This window comes from Plecotus auritus (assembly GCF_963455305.1).
Source record: "Plecotus auritus genome assembly, chromosome: 7".
Taxonomy (NCBI): Eukaryota; Metazoa; Chordata; class Mammalia; order Chiroptera; family Vespertilionidae; genus Plecotus; species Plecotus auritus.
The window spans coordinates 30,818,955-30,846,636 of NC_137774.1; the positions used below are offsets into that span (position 1 = coordinate 30,818,955).

The 27,682-nt window shown below is 42.9% G+C and overlaps 1 protein-coding gene across 2 annotated transcripts in view; it reads right to left on the minus strand.

Moving 5' to 3' along the window:
- Positions 1 to 27,682, minus strand: part of MYO1D (myosin ID) — a 283,903-nt gene that overhangs the window by 172,360 nt on the left and 83,861 nt on the right. For both annotated transcript variants that reach the window (XM_080678530.1, XM_080678531.1), the window contains exons 2-8: positions 15,973 to 16,181; positions 13,656 to 13,749; positions 10,681 to 10,846; positions 9,127 to 9,180; positions 7,634 to 7,729; positions 4,718 to 4,834; positions 2,769 to 2,972 (exon numbers count right to left, since the gene is read on the minus strand). In XM_080678530.1, coding sequence (XP_080534656.1) covers positions 2,769 to 2,972; positions 4,718 to 4,834; positions 7,634 to 7,729; positions 9,127 to 9,180; positions 10,681 to 10,846; positions 13,656 to 13,749; positions 15,973 to 16,181 — 940 coding nt within the window. The remainder of the gene's footprint in view (positions 1 to 2,768; positions 2,973 to 4,717; positions 4,835 to 7,633; positions 7,730 to 9,126; positions 9,181 to 10,680; positions 10,847 to 13,655; positions 13,750 to 15,972; positions 16,182 to 27,682) is intronic.

Sequence of the window (27,682 nt, forward strand, 5' to 3'; positions counted from 1 at the left end):
CTAAAAAGTGGGAAAGCAACGAGTTAATAAGTCCGTTCTGCTAAAGCTCTGTAAATTTGAAAAATGCAAATATTGATTTATAATGCTAAATAAAGACCTGGGCTAACGGCCACGTTTGACATTCCCTGAGAATCAAACACATATCCAATACACAAGGATATACATGCACAGTCATACGTGGACAAAGGCACCACACATGAACACAGAGCCATATCCTGGTACAAACATGCTCTGCAATGTCACATCCTTAGAAAGTCTTTCCTTAACGGCTCCCTCGAGCCACCTCTCTCTCTACTGGTCCACATCTATACACATTGCTCCACTCATCACCTCCCCTTCTCTCTTTAATCCACTCTGGTCTTCGCTTAGCTCCCACGACTCCACCAAAATGGCTCATTAAGGACCCCGAGCATCCCTAGAGAGACCCTTTCTTGTCCCATTAGAAGGTCATCTCATTCAGATACTCAGCACTCCTCACCTGAGTGTCCATTCTTCTGGAAAACTCCTCCTCCCTGGGATTCAGGATGCCACACTTCCCTAATTTTCTGTTATTTCACTGGCTGCTCCTTCTTGGGGACCTTTGGTCCTCCTCTACCTGACCTCTGAAGGCGGGCATTCCTCCTAGCCCTCTTCTTTCACTCTCTAACACCTTTCCCAGTGGTTTCACCCAAAATTAAACTGCAGTGATATAATACTACTCCCAAATGTCTTATCCCAAAGCGGACCTCTTCTCCGAGCTCCAGATTCCTATGCGTGACCTGACACCACCATCTTCCCCCCACCCCTACTTTTAACCATGAATAAATGGCAAGAGAAACTTAGGAATTTACTCATTCAGTCAACAAATAGTTGCTGAGGACTTGCTATGTGCAGTTTGTTGACGATACGGTGCTAAGCAAATATAAACATGGTCTTCTCCAAGGAGCTTAAGGAGCAAGGTGAAGGGAAAAATCTCTCTCTCTCTCTCTCTCTCTCTCTCTCTCTCTCTCTCTCTCTCTCTCTCTCTCTCTCTCTCTCTCTCTCTCCCCCTCTCTCTCTCTCAAGGACAGGTGTATGAGATCTGAGGAGAACGGAGCCTGTTCAGTGTTCAGAGAGGCCAGGGGAGACTTCCCTGAGAAAGTGGGCTGAGATCAGGATGAGTAAGTGTTACCAGGTGTGAGGGGAGAGAAAAACAATCAGAGCAGAGGAAACAGCATGTGCAGGGCCCTGTGGCCGAAGGAGAAAAGGATGAAGACAACTTGTAAGGCCTTAGAGAAGGCTAATGTGCGGGAGTGAAGAACGGAGGCTGGACTGTGGTGTGAAATGAAACGAGGCAGGAGAGGTAGGCTGGAGCCAGACCACGTTAAGGAATTCCCTTGATTTCATCATTCTCCAGACAAACAGGTCCTGTGAGTTTTATTTTCCAAACACTGTTGGTCTCAACTCACCCTCTTCTCCCCACTGCCACTGCCACTGCCACCTTCCTGGTCCAGGCTGTCGCTGTCTCTCTCCTAGATTACTGAAACGTCCCCTTAATTGGTCTCTTTGCTACCATTCTTGCCCGCCCCTCCTCCCCCGCCTCCCATAAGATTCTCCATACTGAGGTCAGAATGATCATTTTAAAAATTCAAATTTGACATCATTGTCCCACCTTCAAATCCTCCACTTTCCATTGCACTGAGATGCATTCAAATTCTTCCCAAGACTAAAACCACACCTGAGACTTACACAAATAAAAAATGGAACAGAAAGCAATCTCATCAACCAGCAAAATAGAAAAGAAAATGTTAGACTTGAAGAAAATTAAACGTTTGCCACGCAGAAAACAGACCAAGGGTTAAAGTGACCAGCTTTTACAAACTGACGATAAAAAGGTAACAGCCCCAAAGAAGCATGCACAAAGGATAGAGCCAGGCAATGCTCAGAGTAGATTTAAATACCTTCTGTGACAAGATGCTCAGATACACTAGTAATGAAAACTGAAGTAAGGATGAGCTATAACGATGTACCCATAAAAACCAGTAAATTTAACATTTAACATTAGCGTGTGTGTAGAGAGAGATGTACGGGGCCAACTGCAGCATCATTTGCGGTGGCAACCAAGGAAACAAGGTGAATGACTTAGGAGGAGGACGGCTAATAAATTATGGAGCCATCACCGCACACTGGTACACAGACGAACAGAATGGAGCAGACGCCATCTGCGGACGTGAAGGGGCCTTCCACGAAGCATTATTGAGTGAGAGAAGCAAAACAGAGGGCACGTGAGAGGGGCCCATCTGAGTGAGGGACCTGCAAAGCAAGTGCCCTTGGCTTGCCAGTCGGTTGGCCAGCTTTGCTTTTCTCGGATCATTTTCGAGCAGAGATGCTCACAGTCAGGGGTGTTGATGGAGACTGTGATGGCCAAAAAGTATCACGACCGAAGTCTCCAAAAGCCGGAAGCTACTTTCAAGGGACCTCTGAACACATCCTTACAGAAAATTCACTAAAACTGCAACTGAACCTGGTGGGCATAGCTCAGTGATTGAGCATAGACCTATGAACCAGGAGGTCATGGATCAGTTCTGGTCGGGGCTCGTGCCCGGGCTGTGGGCTCCATCCCTAGTAGCGGGTGTGCAGGAGGCAGGCAATCAATGATTCTCTCTCATCATTGATGTTTCTCTCTCACTCCCTCATCCTTCCTCTCTGAAATCAATAAAAACGTATTTTAAAAAGTAAAGTAAAATAAAATAAAATAAAATAAAACCGAGACCCACACCAGGCCCAGGGAACACGAGCTGAAATCCCACCTTCGCGAAGGCGTCCCTGCCGTAGCACGCTTCCTGCTCCGTGTGCTGCTTGTCGATGATGTCACGCCCTGTGGCCACAGTCCGGTAAAGAAGGGCTTTCTCAACCATGTCCGTCTTGGTAGAGAGCAATTCTGCTATGATGGATACGACCTTGCCGTTTTCAATGAGAGGCGTGTCACCATCCACTACAAATTTTAAATTTCCCTATACCAGGAGTGAAGAAACGAGACACACCATTGCCAATGAGATTCTGAAACAGTATGTCAGGGATACGTTTATATAATGCGTGACTTTGTTTGTAGCATGTATTTTCCTAAATATATTACATATAAATACCTAGCGCTTCATCCATTTTTCCCCCTCTTTTCCAGATACCCGTCTCTTTTAATTTTCAGTATACGTTTTTGATGGGTAGATGTCTTATATTTTGATGTAGTCAAATCTATGAATCTTTTCCTTATGAATCTTCTTGGGTGTCATACTTAAACCATCTGTACTCCAAAGATTTTATAAATATTCAGTATTTTCTTCTAATAGCTGAACAGTTTTTTTTCGTACATTTAAGCTTTTAATCCACCTAGAATTTGTCTGTATGTGGGGTAAAGCAAAAGTCTAACCTTGTTTTTTTCTAATAGTTTGTTAGTTGCTCCAATACTACTTATTGAATAGGTTAGCTTTTCATCCTGATTTGGAATGTTACCTCTACTATATATTAAATCCTCCCCAAGTTGTTGAGTCTATTTATATTCCACTCATTCAATAAATACTAACCATCAACCAAGTGTCCAGCACATCAGCTAATCTGTTGATTAAGCTGGTGAATTTTGCAACAAGTTTTAAGGTTTTGTAGCTTTTATTATCATTTAAAATCTGGTAAAAATTAGTCATGTTTCCTCTCCTCCCTTCCCCCTACTCTAATCTTCTTCTTTAATACATTTTTATTTGCTCCTCCTACATGTTTACTGTTCCAGGTAAATTCTAGAACCATTATGGCAACTGCAAAAGAGAATTTCTATTTGGATTCCGAAGGATACTGCTATATTTATAAACTAGTTCAAGGAATGAGACAATTTATCACATTAAAGTCTCCCAGTCAGAAACATTTATGTAAGGTATCATTTATATTGCTGCATAGTATTTTTTATATAGGTCCTGATTCACTTAGAGTTAAATCTTGTGAAGGCAAAGTGCAAGGTAATTTTTATTCCATATTTGAATTCAGGCTGTCATTCATTCATTCATTCATTGTGAGGTTGCATGTTCATTATGTTTTAAACATGTCCAAATATACAGGGGTGGGCAAAAGTTGGTTGACAGTGGTTTGCATGGAAAAAGACACGCTATGATTATTACAACGGCTGTATTAACTCAAAAGATTGTCACAATGCAACTGTGAACCTACTTTTGCCCACCCTCGCATAGACGGTTAATGACAGAAATCTGACCCAGGGTTCTTCCCTTCCTCTGGGTTTGGTGTGGGGTCGTGGAGAACAACTGGACCATAATGCGGCCAGCGTGGTCCATGGTGCTGGCGGCCGTGAACTCTGTGCCCCTGACCCAGTCAGTCATGCTGCCCCCGTTGGGCTCATCCCCCAACCTGCAATATGAGACAATCAAAACTCCGGTTCCAATAATCTATGACTCCAATGTTTAGGAATTTATTCTGTCCAAACGTTTTAGTCACATCATTGCTGAATTCTTTCATTCTTGAAATGAACCACTTCAAAGTCAGACATACCAATGAGATAATTAAGTCAAGCCACAGTCTCAAAACCTACCATGGCTTGGAAAATATTATAATATGGTGGAGAGAACTCTCGATGAAATAATTTCTTTAAAACATTACTTCTGAAATCTATAGGGGAAAAAACAACAACACCCAAACTCTTCTGAAAGAGCATCCTACCTCCACAGGGAGGTGACGGATTCTGAGAGACATCCCTACTCACCAAGTGAAGAATAGTAGCCAAAATTTTATACACGGTCTGAATCTCCTCAGGTTTGAAGCCAATTACTTTCATGGCATCAGCTACCACTTTGAATTCGGCGGCATCGTTGATAGAAGACTAGGAATGAAAATGGGAAAGTTAAGTCACAGGCATTTCACATGAGCATTACAACAATCACGAGACTAAATTCAAGTTTAGTCAAGGTCTTGATGCTTGTTTCTTAAGTCACTGGGAATGCAGAGAAAATAAAAATGAGTTCCAGGGTAGAAATGTCCTGCAGCACAAACAACGCCCACTTGTGTGTGAGAGCTGCTGTCACTTCTGGACCCTCCAGGGAGCGAGCAAGTCCTGAGCTGACTCAGCAAAGCCGATGGATGCGCTGGGAAGGAAGGAAACAGCAGGGGCTGTGAGCTCCAAAGGGAAACCCTGGCTGTGGGAGCCTCCAAGACACACACACGCCTGGCATCGTCTCCCATGGCCTTTGGTCCCTCACAGGGCTGGAAACAGTACTCCCTCTCCTGTACGGCCAGGCTTTCTATTTCACAGGTGAGGAAAAGAAGACCCTCAACGCAAAGCAACCTGCCTCAATCATTCAGTGAAGCTAGCAGTCAACAGTCTGGGCCTATAATTTCACAGGCATTCAGTGCATTTGACCTTCTAACTGGTTCAGGGGGTTTGCTATAGATGAAATGTTTGTGTCCCCGCAGAACTCCCAAGTTGAAATCCTAACCCCAAAGGTGATGATTTTAGGAGGTGTGGCCTTTGGGAAGCGATGAGATCATGAGGGTGGAGCCCTCACAATGGGGTTAGTGCCCTTTTATCAAAGAGGCACAGACATCCGTTGTCCCTCCTGCCCTCCCTGCGAGGAGGCACCATCTATAAACCAGGAAGCGGGCCTTCACCAGACACTGAATCTGCAGGCATCTTGATCCTGGACTTCCCAGCCTGTGAGAAATAAACATCTGCTGTGTATTATAAGCCACCCAGCTTACGGTATTTTTGTTGTAGCAGCCAACTGGAGTAAGCCTTGAGAAGCTGTAGCCATCAGATTAGAAACATAAGTGTATTAACAGAAATTCACAAGGAAGCAATGGCAACTGCCTATCTTTGAAGTTCACCCAAAGCAGCAGCCGGCAGGCCCGGCTGGCCCTTTTCCTGGCAAGTTTCCCACCTGCTAAGAAAGGGTACATACAGGAAGGGGTCCTCCAGTGTCTGGGACACAAACACGCAGGTCCTCCACCTACCTGTTCTTTGACCTTGGGCAAGATACTTCACCTCACTGAGTCTCAATTTCCTCCTGGGTAAAATGGGCATAACAACATTTCTCACAGGGCTGCTGTGGGACTGAATGAGGATTCATAGAAAGCCCCTGCTTAGGCTTTAACACAGAAAAGCACTGGAAAAGTGTCAGAGGTTACACATACACTGTGATCAATAATTATTTCGGGATGGTAGGCTTTAGCATATTTTTGTTTCCTTTAGATTAATCTTTTTTGAGTAGAGACTATGACCATGTAGCGAAGTCCTTGTTTTTATTAGAGAGGAAGAAATAAAAAGGAGGAATGGAAAACTTTGATGAAAAGGGAACCTAAACTAAATTTAGCTTAGAGAGAAGGTTAACTGTTCATTTAATTCTTGCTTTCTTGGGGGGGGGGGGGTGGGGGTGAGAGGGGAGGGAAACTGGTTGGGGGAGGGGCTCTGTATGACCTGGCCCAAAGTAATTTGGTCAATAAGACAATTTGATAAAAAGGAATGTTTTTTAAGTGTTGATTGTACAATCCTTTATGCATCTTTAGTACCTCTGGCCTATCTCAGAAGCTGGAGTGTTGTCCTCTAATGTTTTGTTTGTTTTTAATTAATTTCTGGCTAAATACCCTGTTCTCTGATAAATGTAAAAGTAAAAAAAAAAAAAAAATCATGCAACTTAAATGTCAAACGATGGAAAATCAATCGCAAAACCCTAAATATAATTTATTTCTATGCACGGCAATAAAAATACAGGTAAACCAGTAATGCAGGTATCATTAGCTTAAGATGAATAGTAAACATTTTAAAATAAAAAGAACACCTCCCACATCTTAGATCCTTGCCTTTTATAAATTCTTTTATTTTTCACACAATACATTTTTAATTATAGAAGACATTTAAAATATGAAAAAGCAGAACACAAATACCTGTAATATCATCAATCCAGAATAAATTATTGAAATGTTGATCTATTTCTCTCTATATCATATTTTGGGTATTTGTAAACAGTACCTTCCTCCCAAAAATCAGGATAATACTGTGACTACTGTTTCATATCCTAACATCAACAAACTATTATTAGGGTTAGCTGAAAAATGACCGGCGGAAAACCAACTAAAATAAAAGCAGAAAGTACCTGCATTGCGTGCAAGGACTCGCATGCGAGGGAAGGGGGGAAAAGGAAGGTAAAGTGTCAAAGCTAAACGGAAATGCTGCAAGGGTCACAAAACTACTGCCAGGCTACATCAATAGCTGAAAGAATAGTGAATGGAGAACTTTGATAGTCATTTCAACCAAAACGCTCTTAAATTTTCTCTTGTCTTAACAACTTGCCTTTGGCCAAATCACATGGTATTTTCTTTTGAGGTGGATTTTCTAATCATTGTAACATTTTTTATAGTGTCAAAATAAAAGAAGGGGATTAAAAATTAAAAGAAACCGCAAGATCACAAGAGAGAAACTTCCTGTCAGATGGTGATAAGATAAAGTAATGGGTTATTAGGCAAAGTTGTTGAGTCAATCGTGTATTGCCTCTCTGCCCCTGAGAATTTTAATAAGGGAAGAGTCATTCATTTGCCTAAAGGCAGCAGCCTGGACCAGATAATTATTTAATGTCCCCTCCCATTCTCTGATTCTGTATCTGAACAATCTTAACGAGGAAACGCTCACCTTTAACTGAGCTCCTACATGGATATAGTTGTAGGAAGAAAGGGATTTCTGGAGATGCAGAGAGCGGAGCATCTGTTCGGAACCTCCCTGGAGTAGCTGAAAAATAACGTAAAGTAAATGAGCAAAATACATACTATATCAAATATACCAGATGTTCTGACCATGGCAATTGAGCTTTTATTCATTTTCTGGGCTTCATTTACTGAGGTCCTCCTGTTTCTGGCTTTGAAGTTTTCTTTTCTTTCTTTCTTTTTTTTTTTTAACCTACTAAAGGTAAACGGCTTCAGTAGTTATCAGTCATGGAGAATGTTATACAATCATGAAGAAAATACCTTTAAAAGTCTTAGCGCTTTCACAACAAAACTGGCATAAAAGGTTTTTCCTATGGTCATTTGTAAAACAGGAGCCCAGGCTCTATGCTGGTTACTTGCTTAGCAGCCTCAATACCCAGACAGGTTAGAGTTGTGTTTGAGAATTCAGAAAAAGTCAACATTGCCGCGGAAGAAAGAGGTACCGCAGTCATAGGCTGAATCACAATGGAAAAAAACAGCTTTTCCTCATCCATCTCTGGGTCACAGGCAAGGAGGACAATTGGATAACTGTGAAAGTTTACACGTGGAAACCAATCTTAGTGATTTATAATTTTATTTTATAAAAATCCAAGATGGTATTGTTTAATTTAGTCACCCAGTTTGTTTATTTTTATTATATTTTTAATTTTTATTTATTGTTTTTCTATATATATTTTTATTGAGGTATTATATGTGTACATATCTTACCATTGCCCCCCCACCCCACTCCCATACATGCCCTCACCCCCCAATGTTTTCACCCAGTTTATTTATAAGCACTGGTTTATATTACATTGGGCTCTACCAAAGTATAATAACGTATCAGACTCGTTTTCTCAGCAGAAAGACTTGCCAACAGGAGGGCTGTTGTAAAAAGCATTCCCACTAAGAGCATTCCCCAAAGTGGTATTCATAGTTGTTGTTGTTTTTTCCTAAGCTATCACAGATTTGATGGGGTAAAGACAACAATTCTCTTGAATCATAAATTCGTTTTTTTTTAAGTACTCATATCGCTTTATAGTCTCCAAGAGTAAAATAAACTGAGTTTGCGCTCCTACCTCTAAGTTCCCAAATTGAACAGCTTCAATTCAAAATAAAACAAAATTAATTTAACATATTCAGGATGTCCCATTTCAAAAGCTTTTACACATCACTTAACTGCTAGCTACACTGCAAAGAAATGCAGGTGGTGCTCAACCAAGGCGGTCATCTGGCTGGTCACCCACCTGGCCGCTCGTTCTCACAGGCATGCTAATCAAATCTCTGAGGAAGCACACGGGGTAGGAAGTGTGCATGCGTGTGCTGTGTCATGGGACAATGGAGGCAAGGGAGGCACAGGACAGGGGAGAACCCCAACATAAAAACATTCATTTCCTGCACAATTTAGCAAATGATCAATGATCTGCACCACAGATTACTAACCTGATAGAAAGAATGAAAGCTCCTTTCTCCTGGCTGTTGCACAATCACTCGAGACTAGGAAACAAACAAATTAAAATGGTTAATTTGAGAATGTACCCCTAAAACAAAACAGGAGCCACCCTGTCAGGGAGTCCTGTATCAACAGTGTGTGTAAATGTCCCGAGGATCCCATGGACAGTACCCATCAAACGAGGTCTCCTTTATGGGGTTTTCTGTGAAATTTTTTGATAATTCTTTTTACTGCTTAAAACAGAGTTCTTGAACCTAAAGATGAATTTTTTATTTTATTTTATTTTATTTTATTTTATTTTATTTTATTTTAGGGAGGAAAAATGGGAAGTGGAGAGAATAGGAAGGAGCAATTAAGGATGAATAGTCTCAACATTCCCTTCCCCAGGGTCTGCTGACATTGCAAAGGCAATGCCTTATATTCTGTAATAAAATCAGTTGAGTAAGATCAGTCTAGCAGGGGTCCTCAAACTACGGCCCACGGGCCACATGCGGCTCACCGAGGACATTTATCTGGCCTGCCGGGTGCCGCTGCCTGTCCTGCTTAGCAGCTGACTCGTCCCGGGCCCGCAGTGCGCATAGGAATTTGTTCATAGTTGTGTTTTTTTAAACTATAGTCCGGCCCTCCAACGGTCTGAGGGACAGTGAACTGGCCCCCTGTTTAAAAAGTCTGAGGACCCCTGGTCTACAGAGACCCCTGCCTGACATGGTTCCCGAAAGACTGCTATGAAGAGGCTGCTACTATGGAAATGTATGTTCATTCACAGGGGCCCCCTTGACCCAATATGTACATGAAGTGAAGCCATGAAACATTTGGAAAAACCCTGGTAATACCTGGCATTTCCTGTCCTTTTTAAACTGCCTCTGATAGAAACACATAATTTCCTTATTAGTCTGACTTCAATTTAACAAACAAAAATGGACTATGCTGCATGGTACTGCCATAAAGAGTGCTACAAATAGAAACGAGAAGAAAATGAGATTTCAAATTAATTAGACGTAAAACACATGGAAGTAGGAAAGCAATACATTGTATACTTTAAACCCATACAATGCTATATGGCAGTTACATCTCAATTTAAAAAGGAGTATGGACATGACTGTTTGAAAAGAGTGTCATTCAGGGAAGGAACATGATAGTTCTTCTGCAATGCACTAAAAACAAACAAACGAACCAAAAAAACCCAAAACATATGGGAGGTGATGATGTATGAAAAGGGTAGATCTGATTAGTCCTAGATTGGTGTTTGGTTAAAACTTACCCAGAAGTGGGCACACACTCACAGACCACCCCCACCCCTCCCACACACTATCTAAATCTTTACCTACAAAATCTGTAACTTGGTTGAACTTCCTATTGTAAATGCTAATAAAAGAACACGGAAGGGGAATATCTTGTCACAGAAAGCTAACTGAGGAGCAGGAAGAGAGGGAGAATTAGATTAAAAGCTACTTTGAAGCCATTAAAGAAATTCTATAATCAGGTTTATAAAAACAACCTTCAGCACTTATAAATGTTACCCCGGGAGGTCAAGCACATTTTACCTTCTCCAGTAAGTAGTTACTGATATGTCCGCCAATCGGGTCCCCCTTGAAATCGAAGTTGATATCCATGTATTTCCCAAACCTGCTTGAGTTGTCATTACGGTTGGTTTTGGCATTTCCAAAAGCTTCCAAGACACAGTTGGACTTAAGTAGCATATTCTTCACCCTTGAACACAGACAAAGCAAAGTCATTATAAAAAGTTTTAAAGGCTGGGCCTTAAAAAAAACTAGACTTCATTAAAAGGCATGCAAATATTTATACAAAGATGTTTACTACAGCACTGTTTACTATCCAGTGTACATGCCTGCCCCCCCCCCCAACACAACCTAAATGTCTATCAATAGGGATGAGTAGAAATAAATTACTGTTTCCCAGTATAACATATATGGATATAGAAAAATGTCCAGAATATATTAATGAATGAGAAATTAAGTTGCAATATAATACATATTGCAGGATCTGTGTGTGTGTGTGTGTGTGTGTGTGTGTGTGTGTGTATACATATGTGAGTGAATGTGCTCATGCACATGTGTTAGAAAATGCTTTAAAAAAATCTAGAGGAAACAGAACACTTCACTATGGTTACCTAGGCTGATGAGGTAGGTAGGGTGGGATTTCAGGGAATGTTCACCTTTAACGTAATGCTATAATTTTTAGTTTTTCTTTTAAATAAACATGTTTTATTTACATAAAGAATAATCTTAAAACACTGTGCTCTGAAAAGGAAGGGTGAAACAGAAAATGATACAATTTCTAAAAGTACTTGCCTATAAAGCCTAGAACTGTGAAATTAATTGCACTTACTTATATATCATCAATGTGGTCTTTATTATTTTAGAAATTGCTCATTGTTTCATTTGAAGCTCTATGGCATCTCTCTTGTATCAGTTAATTCATTTTTAAAAATATATATACTTTTATTGATTTCAGAGAGAAAGGGAGAGGGAGAGAGAGATAGAAACATCAATGATGAGAGAGAATCCTTGATTGGCTGCCTTCTGCATGACCCCTCCTGGAGATCAAGCCTGCAACCCAGGCATGTGCCCTGAGCGGGAATCGAACCATGACCTCCTGGTTCATAGGCTGATGTTCAACCACTGACTCACACTGGCTGGGCAGTTAATTCATTTCTTAATGATTGCTATCCTTCTACTCTACAGAGCATTCTCTCCTGATGGATTATTTTAACTTCATCCTACTACTTATGTCTTTTTTTATTTCACTGACAGAATTCCTCTCATATGCACATACCTGCAGGAGTAACTCTGGCACAACCGGGGAAGGGAGGCCCCAGCTGGCAGCCGGAAGGAAGGCCCTAGCCGGCAGCCAGAAGGCCCCGATCAGCCCTGATTGCTGGCCAGGCCTAGGGACCCTACCCGTGCACTGGGCCTCTAGTATGCCATATCCCACTACACCAACTGGGTTTAGACATAAAATCAATTTCGTTCTTAGCCAGTTATTCTCCTGAGCTTTTAAGGAAATTTTAAAAACTTACTCATATTTTTGTCTTATTTAGATTGCAAAGCCAGAATGAGAAGTGAGAAATGTGTCACAATGAACAAAAACATACCTTCTGACCTGACTATCCGGCCCAATTACAACAAAAAGAAGAAAGCCACCTCGGGTACTGTACTCTAAATTCTCCTCTCTCACATCAAACCAGCATCCCTTCTTTCTATTCATAAAATCGAAGAGGGAGATATGTATACGGAGTGTCGCTCTTCAGTGAGGGAATATTGAGTTTCAAAGTAGCAACTCTGAAAAATCCTTTTTTCTCTTCAAAAAGTCCACACCACATAAGAAAGTTGCGTCATGTTGCTTTATAGCCACATTTCTTCCTTTCTTTTAAAATAAACGCATCTAGCCCTGGCCCGTGTGGCTCAGTTGGTTGGGCGTAGCCCCATGCACCACAGGATCACTTTGGTTCCCGGGTGGGGCACATACCCAGGTTGTGGGTTTGATCCCTGCTGGGGTATATACAGGAGGCAACTGATTGCTGTTTCTCTGTCACATCAATGTTTCTTTCTCACGCCCTCTCCTTTCTTCTCTAAAATGAAATAAAAAACACCGTATTTTAAAAAACAAACGAAAACTAAATAAAAAACCCATCCGTTCATTCCTTACACATTTGTAATGTAAATACTACGTGCCAGTCACTGTGCTAACTGCGGGGCCCCAGACAGTGTGCAGGAGCTCTATTACTCATCTTGCAGTGAGCGGCAGCCTGGGGTGGCTGAAACCCTTTCAGAAAACGAATCATACTTAGAACGTTTACATTCAGGAGTTCTAGTTGTAATAATGATGGCATGGATCTGCCTTCCAGAGGCCCCTGCACGCTCAGGAACCTAGGGCTCCTCAGAACACCACTTTAAAAAGACAGAAATAGAAAGAACAAGAAACCTGTGAGCATTTGCACTATAAAAACTGCCAGTGTGAATTATAATGTCTTTGCTGACCACATACAACCATTAAGGAAGCAGTTATAAACTAGAAAAGAGACACTTTCATCTGTTTCAGAATAATCTTATCTTTATGTAAAGCTTATACCACAGTACTCAGCTTTTTTTCCTATTAAAAACAAATATAAAGCCCAGCTGGCATGGCTCAGTGGTTGAGCGTCGACCTATGAATCAGGAGGTCACAGTTTGATTCCCTATCAGGGCACATGCCCTAGTTGCAGGCTTGATCCCCAGTAGGGGGCGTGCAGGAGGCAGCCAATCAATGATTCTCTCTTATCACTGATGTTTCTCTCTCTCCCTCTCTTTTCCTCTCTGAAATCAATAATATATCTAAAAATAAAACAAATATAGAAATAGAGTGATATAAATATAAGTAGAGACAGCATGCGATAGGAGAATCAAAGCAGTTTATCATCAATAAATGGTTGATAGATATCAGAGTTTAGGTCTAGCCGTTTCCATGTAGAAAGTAAAGCTCTAATCAGAATTTCTCCCCATTAGGAGGTCGCCCTTACCTTTCGATCTCGGCTCTCTGGCTGGGGTTGGTGATGGCCGCAATGTACTGCATGATGTACTTACTGGCTTCGGTTTTACCAGCTCCACTCTCCCCTGGGGGGAAATCGTGCCAGGCTTAAGCAAGCTCATTGTTAATGGGATAATTTAAAATTGTGGTGTTAGTTATTTAAAATCCCTATGTTTCACTGTTTGCCTTTTTTTGGAGTTTTGTCATCCTGTCTTGATGTGGTATTGGTTGTAGCCATGTTGAAAAAAAAATAAGACTATTGTAGAAGTGAAGTAACAAATAGATTACAAATCAAGATGTATTTAGTAAAAAAAATCATGAGCTAAAATGTGATAAACTAATTCCTTAGACTAGTCTTAGCCCTTCACAGTGATTCTTACCTCGTAGAAAAAAAGTTAGTGATTCAAACAGTAGCCTCAGCTAAATGAATATTACCTTTTTTCTTTAACAGTATTTCCTTTCATCTTACTGGAGACAAAATAATTCTTTCAGAAAATGAAAATTAGAGCAATTTTGGTTAAAAAAAAACCAACAACAACAGGCATCAAGCAAGCTTCAGACACATGGTATCACAGAAAAAGCATGACAACTGATAAAAGGGGGAAGAAGAGGTCAATTTTGAATTATCTACCCCCAATTTTTAAATGTTTATGCCTTCTGACCCCAAAATTCTACCTGTAGAAATTTATACTGTGGAAATAATAAAATACTAATATAGTAATAATCATCATACTTTTGAAAAGGCTTTTTGCTGCCTACATATCATAGCTAAAATCTGAAAATAATATGCCCATAGGTAGAGGAAAGGGGAAATAAACTAGGATTCGGCAGACTACTACACAATTGTCAGAGAATGCATTCTTTCTATAGTACTCTAATGAAAAGATGTCCATTATATATTGTTAAGTGAAAAAAACAAGGTATTAAAAGCAGCTATCACATAATTCTATAATTGTGCATTACGACATAATTATATATGCATGTGTAACTATATGTATTTGTACATGAAAGAAAAGGTATAAAAGGATAAACACTATTTATTGTTCACAGTGTTACTGCTGAAATTATTTTTTTTTTGGGGGGGGGAGATATTCTAAGGCAGTGGTTCTCAACCTTTCTAATGCCGCGACCCTTTAATACAGTTCCTCATGTTGTGGTGACCCCCAACCATAAAATTATTTTCGTTGCTACTTCATAACTGTAATTTTGCTACTGTTAATGAATCGTAATGTAAATATCTTAGGCTCTACAGCAGCGGTTCTCATCCTGTGGGTCGTGACCCATAGGTTGAGAACTGATAGCAGGGTTGCCTAAGACCATCGGAAAACACAGATATTTACATTACGATTCATAACAGTAGCAAAATTACAGTTATGAAGTAGAAACGAAAATAATTTTATGGTTGGGGGTCACCACAACATGAGGAACTGTATTCAAGGGTCGCGGCATTAGAAAGGTTGAGAACCACTGTTCTAAGGGAAGGGACTTCTTGTGTTCACTTAATACAATCAGGCAATATTGCTTAACATAGTTTATTTTCACAAAATGTAGTCCTAGGCTATCATTCTCTAACTCTGAACTCTTCTGACCCTTGATAGTCTCCTCTCTGAAGTAGAAACACAACTGCTTTACCTACCACTCAGAGCTGTTTCGATAATCAAAATGGAATAAAAATCATAAAAGTGTTTGTAAAAGTATAAAGCCACTCATGCAAAATGTGAGGTGCCATTAGCACCACAAGAAGTTTCTACAGTTTGGGGGAGGCCCTCCTGGGTCGGTGGGCAGGTATTTTCCTGCATGAAATTCCTTGAAGAGCTCAGCTCCACTCCTTGGGCCGTTGGGGTCCATCTCCCTCCTGGTGGAGCACCCCCAGCTCTCTGGGCCTATTTCGGGGCCCCCTCAACACTAGCTCCCATTCACCACTCTGACTGAGTTCATTCTTTCATTCTTGGTCCCAGGATTTCATTTTCTCCGTTTCACTCTGTCACTACCTAAAGTAACTTTTGTTACGATTTGTCCAGTACTTTTATGTGTTTGAGGTGGAAGGGATTACCTTGGCAGCTCAGTCTACAAAACTGTCTAGAGGTCCATCCAAACGTAACCTGTATTTTGTAAATGAACCAAGACTAGACGGCGGTCGGAAATGATATAAATAATTTAGTATGTTCATCGCATTTTTTTTCTTCTAAAAATTGCTTACGTTTCTAACCTCAAAAAAAGATCTAATGAAACATTTGGATCCTTGAGTACCTAATAAATGAAATACAGTCTAACCTTGGCAGTACAGGGGACCCCCCTCCCTAAAATACCTGATATCACAATGCAAGTGTCTTTGGATCGCCTCTTCATGGCCTTGTAGGCAGCATCGGCAATAGCAAACAGGTGCGGTGGCCTCTCGTACAGCTCCCGTCCTTTATACTGCTCAATCGTCTCTCTCCCATAGATGTTCAGCGACTTGTAGGGATTCACAGAAACGACTACTTCTCCGATGAATGTGTAGATGCGCCCCTTTTCGAACCTGTGCAGAAGTAAAAGAAAAGGAAAACAAAGTTGTGGTTATACAGAGATGCTATTTCTTTTTTCTGTGCGTCTCTTCTCTCCAAGAAAACCCAAACGCCACAGGCACACAGTTTCTGAACTGCCGTCTCTTTGGTTCCGAGTTTACAGTTTAGACAGGACCGTTTGGGGCTGGGCTGAGATGCTGCTGCTGGGAAGGCCCAGAAGGGGTCGGAAGCCAAGAAAGAATCTAATTCTGTGGGGGGCAGGGGATTCCCAATTTTAGAGAAGGTACAGTAAGAAGGGGAGGGAAGGGGGGGGGGAGGACACACAGTTGAAGACAACCTAAGTGTTCTAGGAAGAAAAATTAAGTTAAACCAGGTATTGCATCAACTGAACCAGATTTTCACTTATACAGAAAAAGGTCCAAATACGTATATTTCTTTTCCCTCTTGAAACCCCACTCAAATGTCAGAAAAGGGATAAAAACAGTGAATCCATAACAGAGAGGATGGCAGAGGAGACGCTTCTGGCATAAGTCAAATCCATTTTTTGAACGATTACCTAAAATCCCATGGGGTAGATAGGTCATTATTTATTTAACCATCCCCCTTCCTTCCTTCTATTTTGAGTAATACCGTAGAAAACACTTTTGACACAAAACCTTACAAATCAGCCCTAGCTGGTTTGGCTCAGTGGCTAGAGCAGGGGTGGGCAAACTTTTTGACTCGAGGGCCACAATGGGTTCTTAAACTGGACCGGAGGGCCAGAACAAAAGCATGGATGGAGTGTTTGTGTGAACTAATATAAATTCAAAGTAAAGGAGCGGAGGGGAGAGCAAGAGAACCGGATAGAACAGCCGGATCTGGCCCGCGGGCTGTAGTTTGCCCACGGCTGGGCTAGAGTGTCAGCCTGCAGACTGAAGGGTCCTGGGTTCGATTCTGATCAAGGGCACATGCCTGGGTTGTGGGCTCCATCCCTAGTAGGAGGAGTGCAGGAGGCAGGCAATCAATGATTCTCTCTCATCATTGATGTTTCTCTCTCCCCCTCTCCCTTCCTCTCTGAAATCAATAAAAATATATTAAAAACAAACAAACAAGAAAAACCTTACGAATCAGTGCTTTCATTCCCATGGGACAGATCACCAGAATGGGATAATTCAGTGGTCGGCAAACTGCGGCTCGCAAGCCACATGAGGCTCGCGAGCCGCGGTTTGCCGCTCTGTTGACTAATGAGTTTGCCAACCACTGACCTAGACTCTCGATTCCAATAATTACAGGCTGTTGTTGTTCCTTGTGATTAAGCCCCTATCCCAGTGGTCGACAAACTCATTAGTCAACAGAGCGGTTTGCCGACCACTGGGATAACTGGTTGTAAAGTATATGGATTGTAAAAAGTTTTTATAATATGATCCCACCTTCCTATATAATGAAAGCTTAGATTGCAAAAATGTCCCCTTGATGGGGAGGTGTCTGGGAGTTCGACCAGGGGGCAGGGCTGGCCGGGGAAAGGGAGGGAGGCCCTGGCCCGTGGCAGTGGCTGGGCGGCGGCAGACGGCTGGGGACGGGAGGGAGGCTCTGGCTGCTAGGGACTCGACCAGTGAACGAATTTCGGGCACTGGACCTCTAGTTTTACCATAAAAGGCTAAAAAGCCACCCCACATATGACTGGTATATGTAACTGCACATAGATATATTTTATACATGATTACATAAGCATGGGAAAATATGGAAGACTGCATGCTATGTCTTATGTATCCTTTATATCAATGGTCGCCAACTGGTAATCCGCGGACCACTGATGGTCCGTGTGGTCAGAAAGGTTGGCAACCGCTGCTTTTTACATATAATAGGGTGAGGAGGAAGGCCATGTGGGCAACTGGAAGGAAGCCATAGGAACAAAGAAAAAAAGAGTGAAAAACAAAAACCAATGCCGAGCCTATGTGCCTATATTTACAAAGAAAAAATTTAAAATTTAGAAAACCCAGACACAGTCACTATGTACCTATCAACTCACACATATAAACATATATGAACCAGAGCTAGGCTGACATGGACAAGTGGTTGCCACCATCACACTCCACCTGCCGAGAGCCACAGGCAGACACACAGGTCACTTCCGAGAGCAGCATGCAGGGAGCGCCACAATGGGCCGAACGCTGACCTGGACAGCAGCCGTGTCTCCAACACGCTTGCTGTGGGGCCAGGGCAGCAGGGCCAGAACTAAGCCTTTGGGACCACAAGGCCAAAAAGTACCTTCAACTTCCTTTGCATGGCAACAAGGCTGTGGCTATAAATAGGAGTGGAAACAAACAGATGTTGATAATGTCAACAGTAAATTAAAACCAAGATTTTTATCAAGTGGTTGGTATATATTTAAATAAGAGCTATGAACCAGGCAGGGTTTTCTGTGCCTTTTTCTACAGTGGTTTTCCTGTGCATGCACCAACTGTGAGCAAGTTTAAGGGTGGCTGCAAGTCCTCTGCATCTGGGTCTGAATGCTCACATTGCACACTTAGTAACTGTGAGACCTCGGGAGAGCTACTTAGCCTCCAGGTGTTTCAGCTTATTCACCTGTGAGATGGTGATAATTACACCCCTCGCCCCTTGGCATTGTGCAAGGACTTTAAAAAAGAGGCAATTAATTTTATGTCCCCAATTATGTTATGCAGGAAGGAGATTTTTAATAAATGCTTTCGTTTTATTATCATTGCTACTTAAATCACAGCGATCCCTACACACAAGGAATTAATTCGGTGATCGTAAATCGCTTGCGCCAATAAACTAGCGGCTAGTCACAAGCAAAATGTCCACACAACTCATGTTCAAAGACACACAAAAGTAATACAAAGCGAAGACTCACTACCCAGCCTTTTAGCTTAACCTTCAAATTTGCATGACATGCTCAACAGCTGTCTTCAAGGGTAAGAATTTAAAAAAAAACCCACAGGATTCTTTTAGTTTTACAAAACACTGCCCACACAGGAAAAAAGGAAGAAAGAAAAAAGAAAAGAAAAGAAAAGAAAAGAAAAGAAAAGAAAAGAAAAGAAAAGAAAAGAAAAGAAAAGAAAAGAAAAGGAAGAGAGAGAGAGAGAGAGAGAGAGAGAGAGAGAGAGAGAGAGAGAGAAAAGAGAAGGATATTAGAAAAAATTACCTCATGAGTCTGGAACTTGGTGACTAAGAGGTACAGCAAATAACACATGAGATTAGAATGTTCTAAGAGTCCAGGTCTGTCTAATCATGTACTTTCTCCAAAATTCATTTTATTTCAAATTAAATGATTTTGTTCATCCAAAGTTCTAGGTGACATTGAAAACACACGAACAGAACGATCACAGGCATAATTATTAACTTGGAGAGAGAGTCAAAGGTTCATCCAAATACGATATTAAATACAATGCTTCAGCCCCTTCCAAAACATCCCAGGCTTATCTTATTTGAAACCATGGTTATCGAAGACGAAATTTTAATTTGCTTAGGCTGAAATCCACCGCTAGAGGGTGCCAGCAGACACATGAACACCAATCCAAGATTTCAATTTGCTCTGGAAAGCCTTGGGAGATGAAGTCAGCTTCCCGGAGGTAATGTGGTCACCTGCCTGGTTTGCTTACAGGGGGAAATGCTGTAATGATCCCAGATGACACGTGGGAAGATGCCACCTCTTACAAGAGACCAAGATCAACCAGACACTGGGGCCTGACTCTGGGAATTAAGAAAAGAAAAAGAACAGGGAAGTACTGCCAATAGATAATAACAGTAATGAACGGTAAGATAATGGAAGCATGACCTGCCATGGCCAAGATGACCGCAACACACCCCTTCCAAGGAGGAGCCCTAAAGAGAAGCATGTGAACTCCATAGCAGAGTACAAGGTCTTTTGTGTTCTGGCCTCAGGTTCTCTTCACGTGACTCTCCTAATTACCCATCCACACCTCCCCATCTCCTTTCTCTACCAAGCTCACCTCCACGTTAATGAGCTGCTTACAGTTCCCAGGAGCACCATGACTTCACGGTTTGCTCCTGGAGTTCATTCTGTCCTTTCCCCACCTGGTCTCTTCTTCCCCCAGCTGCTTGGCAGGTTCTCACTTCTTCAAAAGCCTCCGCATCAGCTCCTCTACGAAGCCGGTCTTGACACCCCATCTCAAACGCCAGGACCCCATCTCAAACACCAGGATGACGGTATTTGCTTTGTTCAGACATTTTCTTTAGAATTCCCCCAAGAGTTCAAATAAGCTTAACAGCAGCCATTGATGTTGAAAGCTGAATTTCTTTAAGAAGTTCAAAACTATTTATTGAATGGGCCAGCTGCTTTCCACTGGCTTCTGAATGAAAAACAACGAGGTTCCAAAAAGGCTTTGAATTAACGAGTGGCAACGGAGAAAATGTAAGAATGCCTCCGGAGGAGGACAACAGTCTTTTTGTACAAGACTTTGGAAACATTTATTTAAACAACAGCAACGAAGGACTCCGTTTCCAGGAGTAAAGAGAGCACTGACAGCCCAGTGTGTGACCTGGCCACAGGGAAATGTGAACAATCTGCAGTGGATGCTCGCAACCGGCCTCTTGTACGGAGCAGGGAGCTGTATGACACTTCGGAACATTTTTGGAAAACTAACAAAAACAGGGTGTTCCCCAAAATATGTATACACACTGTGAACAGCTGAGAGCTCAATTTCAAAAAGGAAATGTATTTTAATAAACGCTGCCTTTATACTTATTCAAAATGTGTGTATACGTTTTTGGGGGACACCTGTATATGAGGTTGGCTGGTAGCTCCTAATGTTGCTGAACAAAGTGGTGAATGTAATGGATGAGGTTGGGGATTCAAATCCCCAGCTCCAGTGCCACAAAATGACCTGAAAGCGTTTGCGGGTGCCCTGAAGGAGAGCCTGGTCTCCCACACCTGGGGCTGAGATCCCCGGCGAGCACAGCGCCTCCTGTTGGGCTGCAGCGAGAAGGACACAGCAATCACTGCTGTAGTGTTCACCCAACAGCATAGAACCTGAGTCCAATCAGGAGGAAACCTAAGACAAACTACACTGAAGCGCATGCCACAAAATAACTGAAAAGTTTTGCAGTCAAGAGAACAGAGAAAGGCTGAATAATATTCCAGATTATAAGAAGTCAGAGCCGAAACCGGTTTGGCTCAGTGAATAGAGCGTCGGCCTGCGGACTGAGGGGTCCCGGGTTCGATTCCGGTCAAGGGCATGTGCCTTGGTTGCGGGCACATCCCCGGTGGGGGGTGTGCAGGAGGCAGCTGATCGATATTTCTCTCTCATCGATGTTTCTAGCTCTCTATCCCTCTCCCTTCCTCTCTGTAAAATATCAATAAAATATATTAATAAAATAAAAAAAAAGTCAGAGACATAACTGCTAAGTGCAAGGCCCGCTCCAAGGAAGTTTCTTGTGGTATTCTTGCCAATTTTTCAGTACACTTGAAATTATATCAGAATTAAAAGTTGTTCATAAAAATCCAATTTCCAAGCTTCTTTATACAGTAGGATTAAAATTTTATTGACCCTGAATAGACAATGCAGACTTAGTAATAGATTCAAAAGATATAAATGAAGAGCTAGCCACAAGTGTTGCATCTTTTCCACAGCTTCCCTCATCACTTTCCTGTGAACTCTTCTGGAAATAGTTTATTCACACACACAAATGCACACATACAGTTTTTTACACAAGTGACCTTTTTCTCTAATTAAAATAGATATCTAGGTTTAAAATTTACGTATTTTTTATTTCATATAAATAGAGAAGAGTTTCATTTTTTATGCCTGCAATAGTATTTAATTTCATATCATATAATATAACCAACCCTTAATGGATGAACATTTAGGCTGCAAACAATGTTTTGGTACTAGGAACAATGCAACTATAATATAATGGCATATATTCTTTATGTATATGTATATGTGTATGTATATATATCTGTAGTACACGTTTTGACATTTAAAGTTGCTGGTTCAAAGGGTATGTGTAATTTAAACTTAGGAATGACTGTCATATTCTTCTCCAAAGAGGTTGCCGCAATTGAAACTTCCCTGATGACGTGTGAGTTTCTGTTTCCTGGGTGTGGGTTTTTAGCCAACGATGCTGGCCCATGTCGAAAGGGCACCATATATTGCAGTTTTACTTTCAAAGTACACAGAACTTTGACCCCTTTCTTTCCCGAGGCACAGAACTTTTGCAATGTTTATGAGCAAACTGCCAAGTTTCAATTCGGTTCAGTTCACCTTCCCTGATTCTTAGACGAGGATCTCTGCCAAGGGTGAAAGCATCGAGTCTACTGCTTCTGGCAAAATCATGGTCTCCACGGGATGGACTCAACCTGCTTTACCCCTTTGTTAGACTGCACGTTCCTGAGCTGGGCAGGGACTGTGTGTCAGAGAGATTATGAGCGTCCGCGTCCCACAGCCCCACGGCGCTGGGTTTGAATCCTGGCTCTGCTAGTTACTGATTGTGTATATTCATCAACATCTGAGTAACTAAAAAGTGCCAGGCATGAGGCCAAGAGCCCGAGTTACAGAGAAGAATAAATTGCATTATTGTACTCAAAGGTCTGTATACACAGTGCCGTGTAGTTCAAATTTCACATGATAGATGGTTTAAAATGTACATATTTTTTATTTATCATTCTCCTCTTAAACCCATGCGCGCTCTCTCTCTCTCTCTCTCTCTCTCTCTCTCTCTCTCTCTCACACACACACACACACACACACACCATTGCACTGTTTCGGAAAAGATTTAACAACAAAGATAGAAAGGATGCTATGGAATCTTAAGAGAAAGGATACCTCACCCAGCTTTAGAAGTGGGAGGGCTGGTTCAAAGCCGGCATCCTAAAACAGAAGTTACTTGACATCTGAGCTAGTTCTGTGATTACACAGTCTCCATCTAGGCACTCCTCAGCTTCCACCGCCTTAAGAACACCTAGAAGAGGACACTTTATTTTGACTTTTTTTTTTTTTTTTAACATACTGAATCTTGGAAGAGAATGCTGGGGAAACACCCTCACTGTCCCCCAGTGGAACACAGGGGTATCCCGGTCCCTTCCAGCAGGGGACAGAAAGGGAGCCTTGAGAAGTGCACCTCAGCCCCTGACTGCAGTCGGCACTAACTAGCTCTACGTTACTTAACCGTTCTGGGTCACCCCTTCTCTTTTTCTCAGACTTAGCTCTCAATCACAGTGGACATGCAATGTTATATTAGTGTCAGGGGTACCACATTCTGCGCCCCACTCTCTTCATCAGTAGGGCAGTAGGAGCAGCGACCTCACAGCACTGTCACAGGAAGTGAGATACCCCACCCGCTGGAACGCTCAGCCCACTACCAGCGCGTGGTAAGAGGGCAATGAACGAAGTCCTGTTCTCATTCTGAGCAATCTGCGGGCTGTCTGAATGGCGGGAGGCGTCTTCCTATGCGCAGGTCCCTGGTCCAGAGCGCTGCCTCTGGGCTGTGTGGTTTACCCTCACAGCAAGGGTCCCTTCTGTTATCACGATGAATCACGGGCCTGCTTGCATCATGTCGGGCAAGTGTTCTAGCGGTTCCTAAGGACCCCCTAAAGCCAACAGCCCCTCCACAGGACGTAGGAAACCAGTGAGGGCACTGGCGGTGGTTTCACTGACTTCCTGAGTTCAGGTCTCGGTTTCCTTCTCGAGACCAACATCTCTTCACGTGGGCAGCACGGAAGGTATTAACCAGAACGTGTGGTCAGCAGACGCCCAGCTGAATGTAGTTTACATTTTGTTTGTATGTTTGTAAATGGGGGAAAAATGTATTTTTGGTAAATACATTTTAAGATAAGGAATGCTTTTTCAAAACACATTTCTGTTATTTACTAAGGCATGCCTTGTAGAAACATATTCACTCTAAACAGGTTGACTGCCGTCTTTCATTTTATTTGTGTTCATTTGTTGATTCATTCAATACACAGCTACACAGGCCCATGTTCCAAGCCCTGTGGGTGCTGGGAGCCATGGGGAGAAGGGGAACAGGCAAGCGCTGTCTCTGCCACAATGCAAGGTAACAAGAGGGACAGACACTCAACAAGAGGTGAAGGGACCTGCACCCCACGGTGGGTGGGAGGGGACCAGTGTCTGAGGAACCAGAGCAGGACAATGGGACTGCTCCACAGCACAGACTACAAGATGTGTGCGAGGAGAGGGTGGAATGTGCATCGGGCCTTGCAGGAGGTTTGGTCTTGATTCCAAGGGCAGAGTTGTTGTTGTTGTTGTTTTTTTTTATATTTTATTAATTTTTTTACAGAGAGGAAGAGAGAGGAGAGGGATAGAGAGCTAGAAACATCGAGGAGAGAGAAACATCGATCAGCTGCCTCCTGCACACCCCCTACTGGGGATGTGCCCGCAACCAAGGTACATGCCCTTGACTGGAATCGAACCTGGGACCTTTCAGTCCGCAGGCCGACGCTCTATCCACTGAGCCAAACCGGTTTTGGCGAGTTGTTGTTTTTTATTATTGATTTCAGAGAGGAAGGGAGAAGGAGAGATAGAAACATCAATGATGAGAGAGAATCATTGATTGGCTGCCTCCTGCACGCCTCACATTGGGGATTGAGCCCGCAACCCAGGCATGTGCCCTGACCAGGAATTGAACTGTGACCTCCTGGTTCATAGGTCTACGCTCAACCACTGAGCCATGCCAGCCGGGCCAAGGGCAGTGTTTTAAGTACTAATCACAGTGGCTTTTTTGCAAGCCCCCTCTGACCACAGGGTGGGAAGGATGGAGTGCCCGGTGACAGAGCAGAGAGGAGGCTATGTAGGCGTTAGTCCCAGGATGGGCAGGCTGCCGCGTGGGCTGGGATGGAGCAGTGGAGATGGAGAAGTGGGCTGGTTTTAAGAGAGGAAGCAGAATTGATCAGCCCGGATAACTTGCGGGATGTGAGAGGTGAGAAAGAGGGAGGTGTCAGGGCTTCTCACAGGAGCCACGGAGCAGGCCACGGAGCTATGTACGGAGGAGAACAGGGACAGGAGAAGAAGAGCAGAATTTTAGGAGGTGGCCGTGGTTTGGACAGGCTGTGCTGAGTCGCAATTACCTGAGAGCTATCCAGTCAAGATGCCTTTCACTTTTCTTTCTCTCACAGTCGAATGAAACCCGATCCCTTGGACACAAAAGGAAAACCACCCAGGACAGCAAACACAGGGAGGGCAACCAATAATAAGCACCAGGCAAGGCGGGCAAATGCTGCAGGGAGACAACACACAACGGTAACAGCGGTAGGACACATACCGGGGTTCCATTTTAAATTTTTTTAGTAACTAAATTGGATCATGTCAAGTCACTTGGTGACTCCACATTCCTGCTGGAAGAAAACAGTAGAAACAACACAACCCTTTCTCCTCCATAAAGACTCTGTACTAAGGTCCTAGGCAATTTGGTTAAAATAAATAAATAAAATAAATCCTATATAACAAAAGCCTAATATGCAAATCGACTGAACGGCAGAACGACCTGTGGAACGACCAGTTGCTATGATGTGTACTGACCACCAGGGGGCAGACGCTCAACACAGGAGCTGTCCCTAGCCTGCAGGCCCCAGGCCAGCCAAGGCGGGTGCCAGCGGGGGCCCCCCAATCGCTCTGCTGGTTGCCCCGCAGAGGAAGGCAACTGCCAGTGGCAGCATGGGGTGGGGCCCGTTAGTGAGCAGGCCGGCGCCAGCCCCCAATCGCCCTGCCGGAGCGGGCAGCACCAGGTCAGCCAAGGCGGGTGCCAATGGGGGACCCTGATCGCCCCACCAGGCACCCCACAGATTGGCCCTGATCGCCGGCCAGGCCTAGGGACCCTATCCATGCACAAATTTCGTGCACTGGCCCTCTAGTAAATAAATAAAAGGCTAGCTCTCAGAACACTGTCTAAATCATTCTCTTGACTATGAAAGATACTTTTACCAACTCATTCACTTGGCAAGAGGAAACAGAACATTTTATAGTAATATGTCAACGAAAACGAGACAATCCTCAACGACACAAAGTAATCTGTCACGTGTGGCACAGCACACCATGCCCACAGATAAGCAGGATGGGTTGACATCTGTGAACACATGGCTTTTCAGGTTTTGTCGGCCGGAGCGTCTGAAAAGGGTCCACATTTCAAGTCTGTCACTATGAGGGGAAGGATAATGGGAAATCTCACAGGGCACTCAGTCAGCCAATCACCTTACAATGGACAGTCTCCACGACTGCTGGTGTGAGGACGTTTCCACGCTGGGCAGAGGATCATTGGGAGGTCAGAGCACCTGCAACTTCAACCCAGGGAATCCTGAAATGGTTCGGCTTTGATCGTGCAAGAAAAGCCGTACTTTGCATGAGATTATAAGAGGTTATTATAGCGTACCAAACCCATACCACGGGATGCAAATGGTTTTGACCATCCTTTGCCACCCTACAGCTTTTAAACACTATTTAACCGACTGATCAATTTGGCTAAAATCCTAACGGAGGAAATGCAGGGATCAATGAACCGGAATGCAGGGAAGCCATAGAAGGGCCTGTAAGAGTCCTAAGAAACTACAGACCCTCAGACCAATAGACGGACATTTCAATGCTCATATGCCATTAAAGTGAGTAGCAAACAAACACACCATGAGCGAGATGTTATATATGTTACACTGTCAGCCTATGAATAAATCACAACAGCGTTATCGATCGCCGAAATGCCGAGTGCCTAATAACGACAGGCAGGAAGAGTTAGACCAAAACGTAAGAATGAAACTTTAATAACATGACACTCTATTTTCTCTTCTGATGCACAAGTAATAAATATAATTTCTTCAACCTGGGGCTCACGTTATACATTTATTCCTTCCCATCCATTTCATTTAAAAGAGGACTTCTATTACAGTAACCGTTTGGCTAGTAGGCATGCCTAGGGGAGTAGTTAACTGGAATTTGCCTTAACCAAGGAGTTAGCCTATTTATAAACCAACTAGTAGCCCTGCACATGAATCCAGTACTCGCCAATAGCTCACTGCCACCCTCTAGTAGCTCTCTGCCTGCTGCCTCGCCCTCCTGTAGCTCCCTCCGACCCCCCACACCCACATAGCTCGCTGCCCCACCCTCCTGCTGATCCGTGATCCGGTTATTACATGGTCGGTCGTTACGCTTCACGGAGTAATGACCATTTGCATATTACATCTTTATTATATAGGATACTGCCCAGGAAGATGCAGGATACTTGGATCTAAGTCAGAAAACCCTTTGGCAAGGATGCACACTTATGTGAATTGGTAACAATATGCATTTTAAATAATACTATAAACCACTTATACTATTGTACCGAACCCTCTTTTAAAAAACAAACAAACAATCTCACAGATATCTGAGGACTGAAAATAAAAAGGATAAACTTAGGAAGATTCTTAGCCCATCCCACCCTCACATTCATACTCATAGGAAGCCTCTTCACCTTACACTGTCCTTAGGGCATTCCACGCCCTGGCGCTCTCTGGGTGACCTAACAGGTATACACTGTCCCTTTTTAACAACTATGCCTAATTTAGTAAATG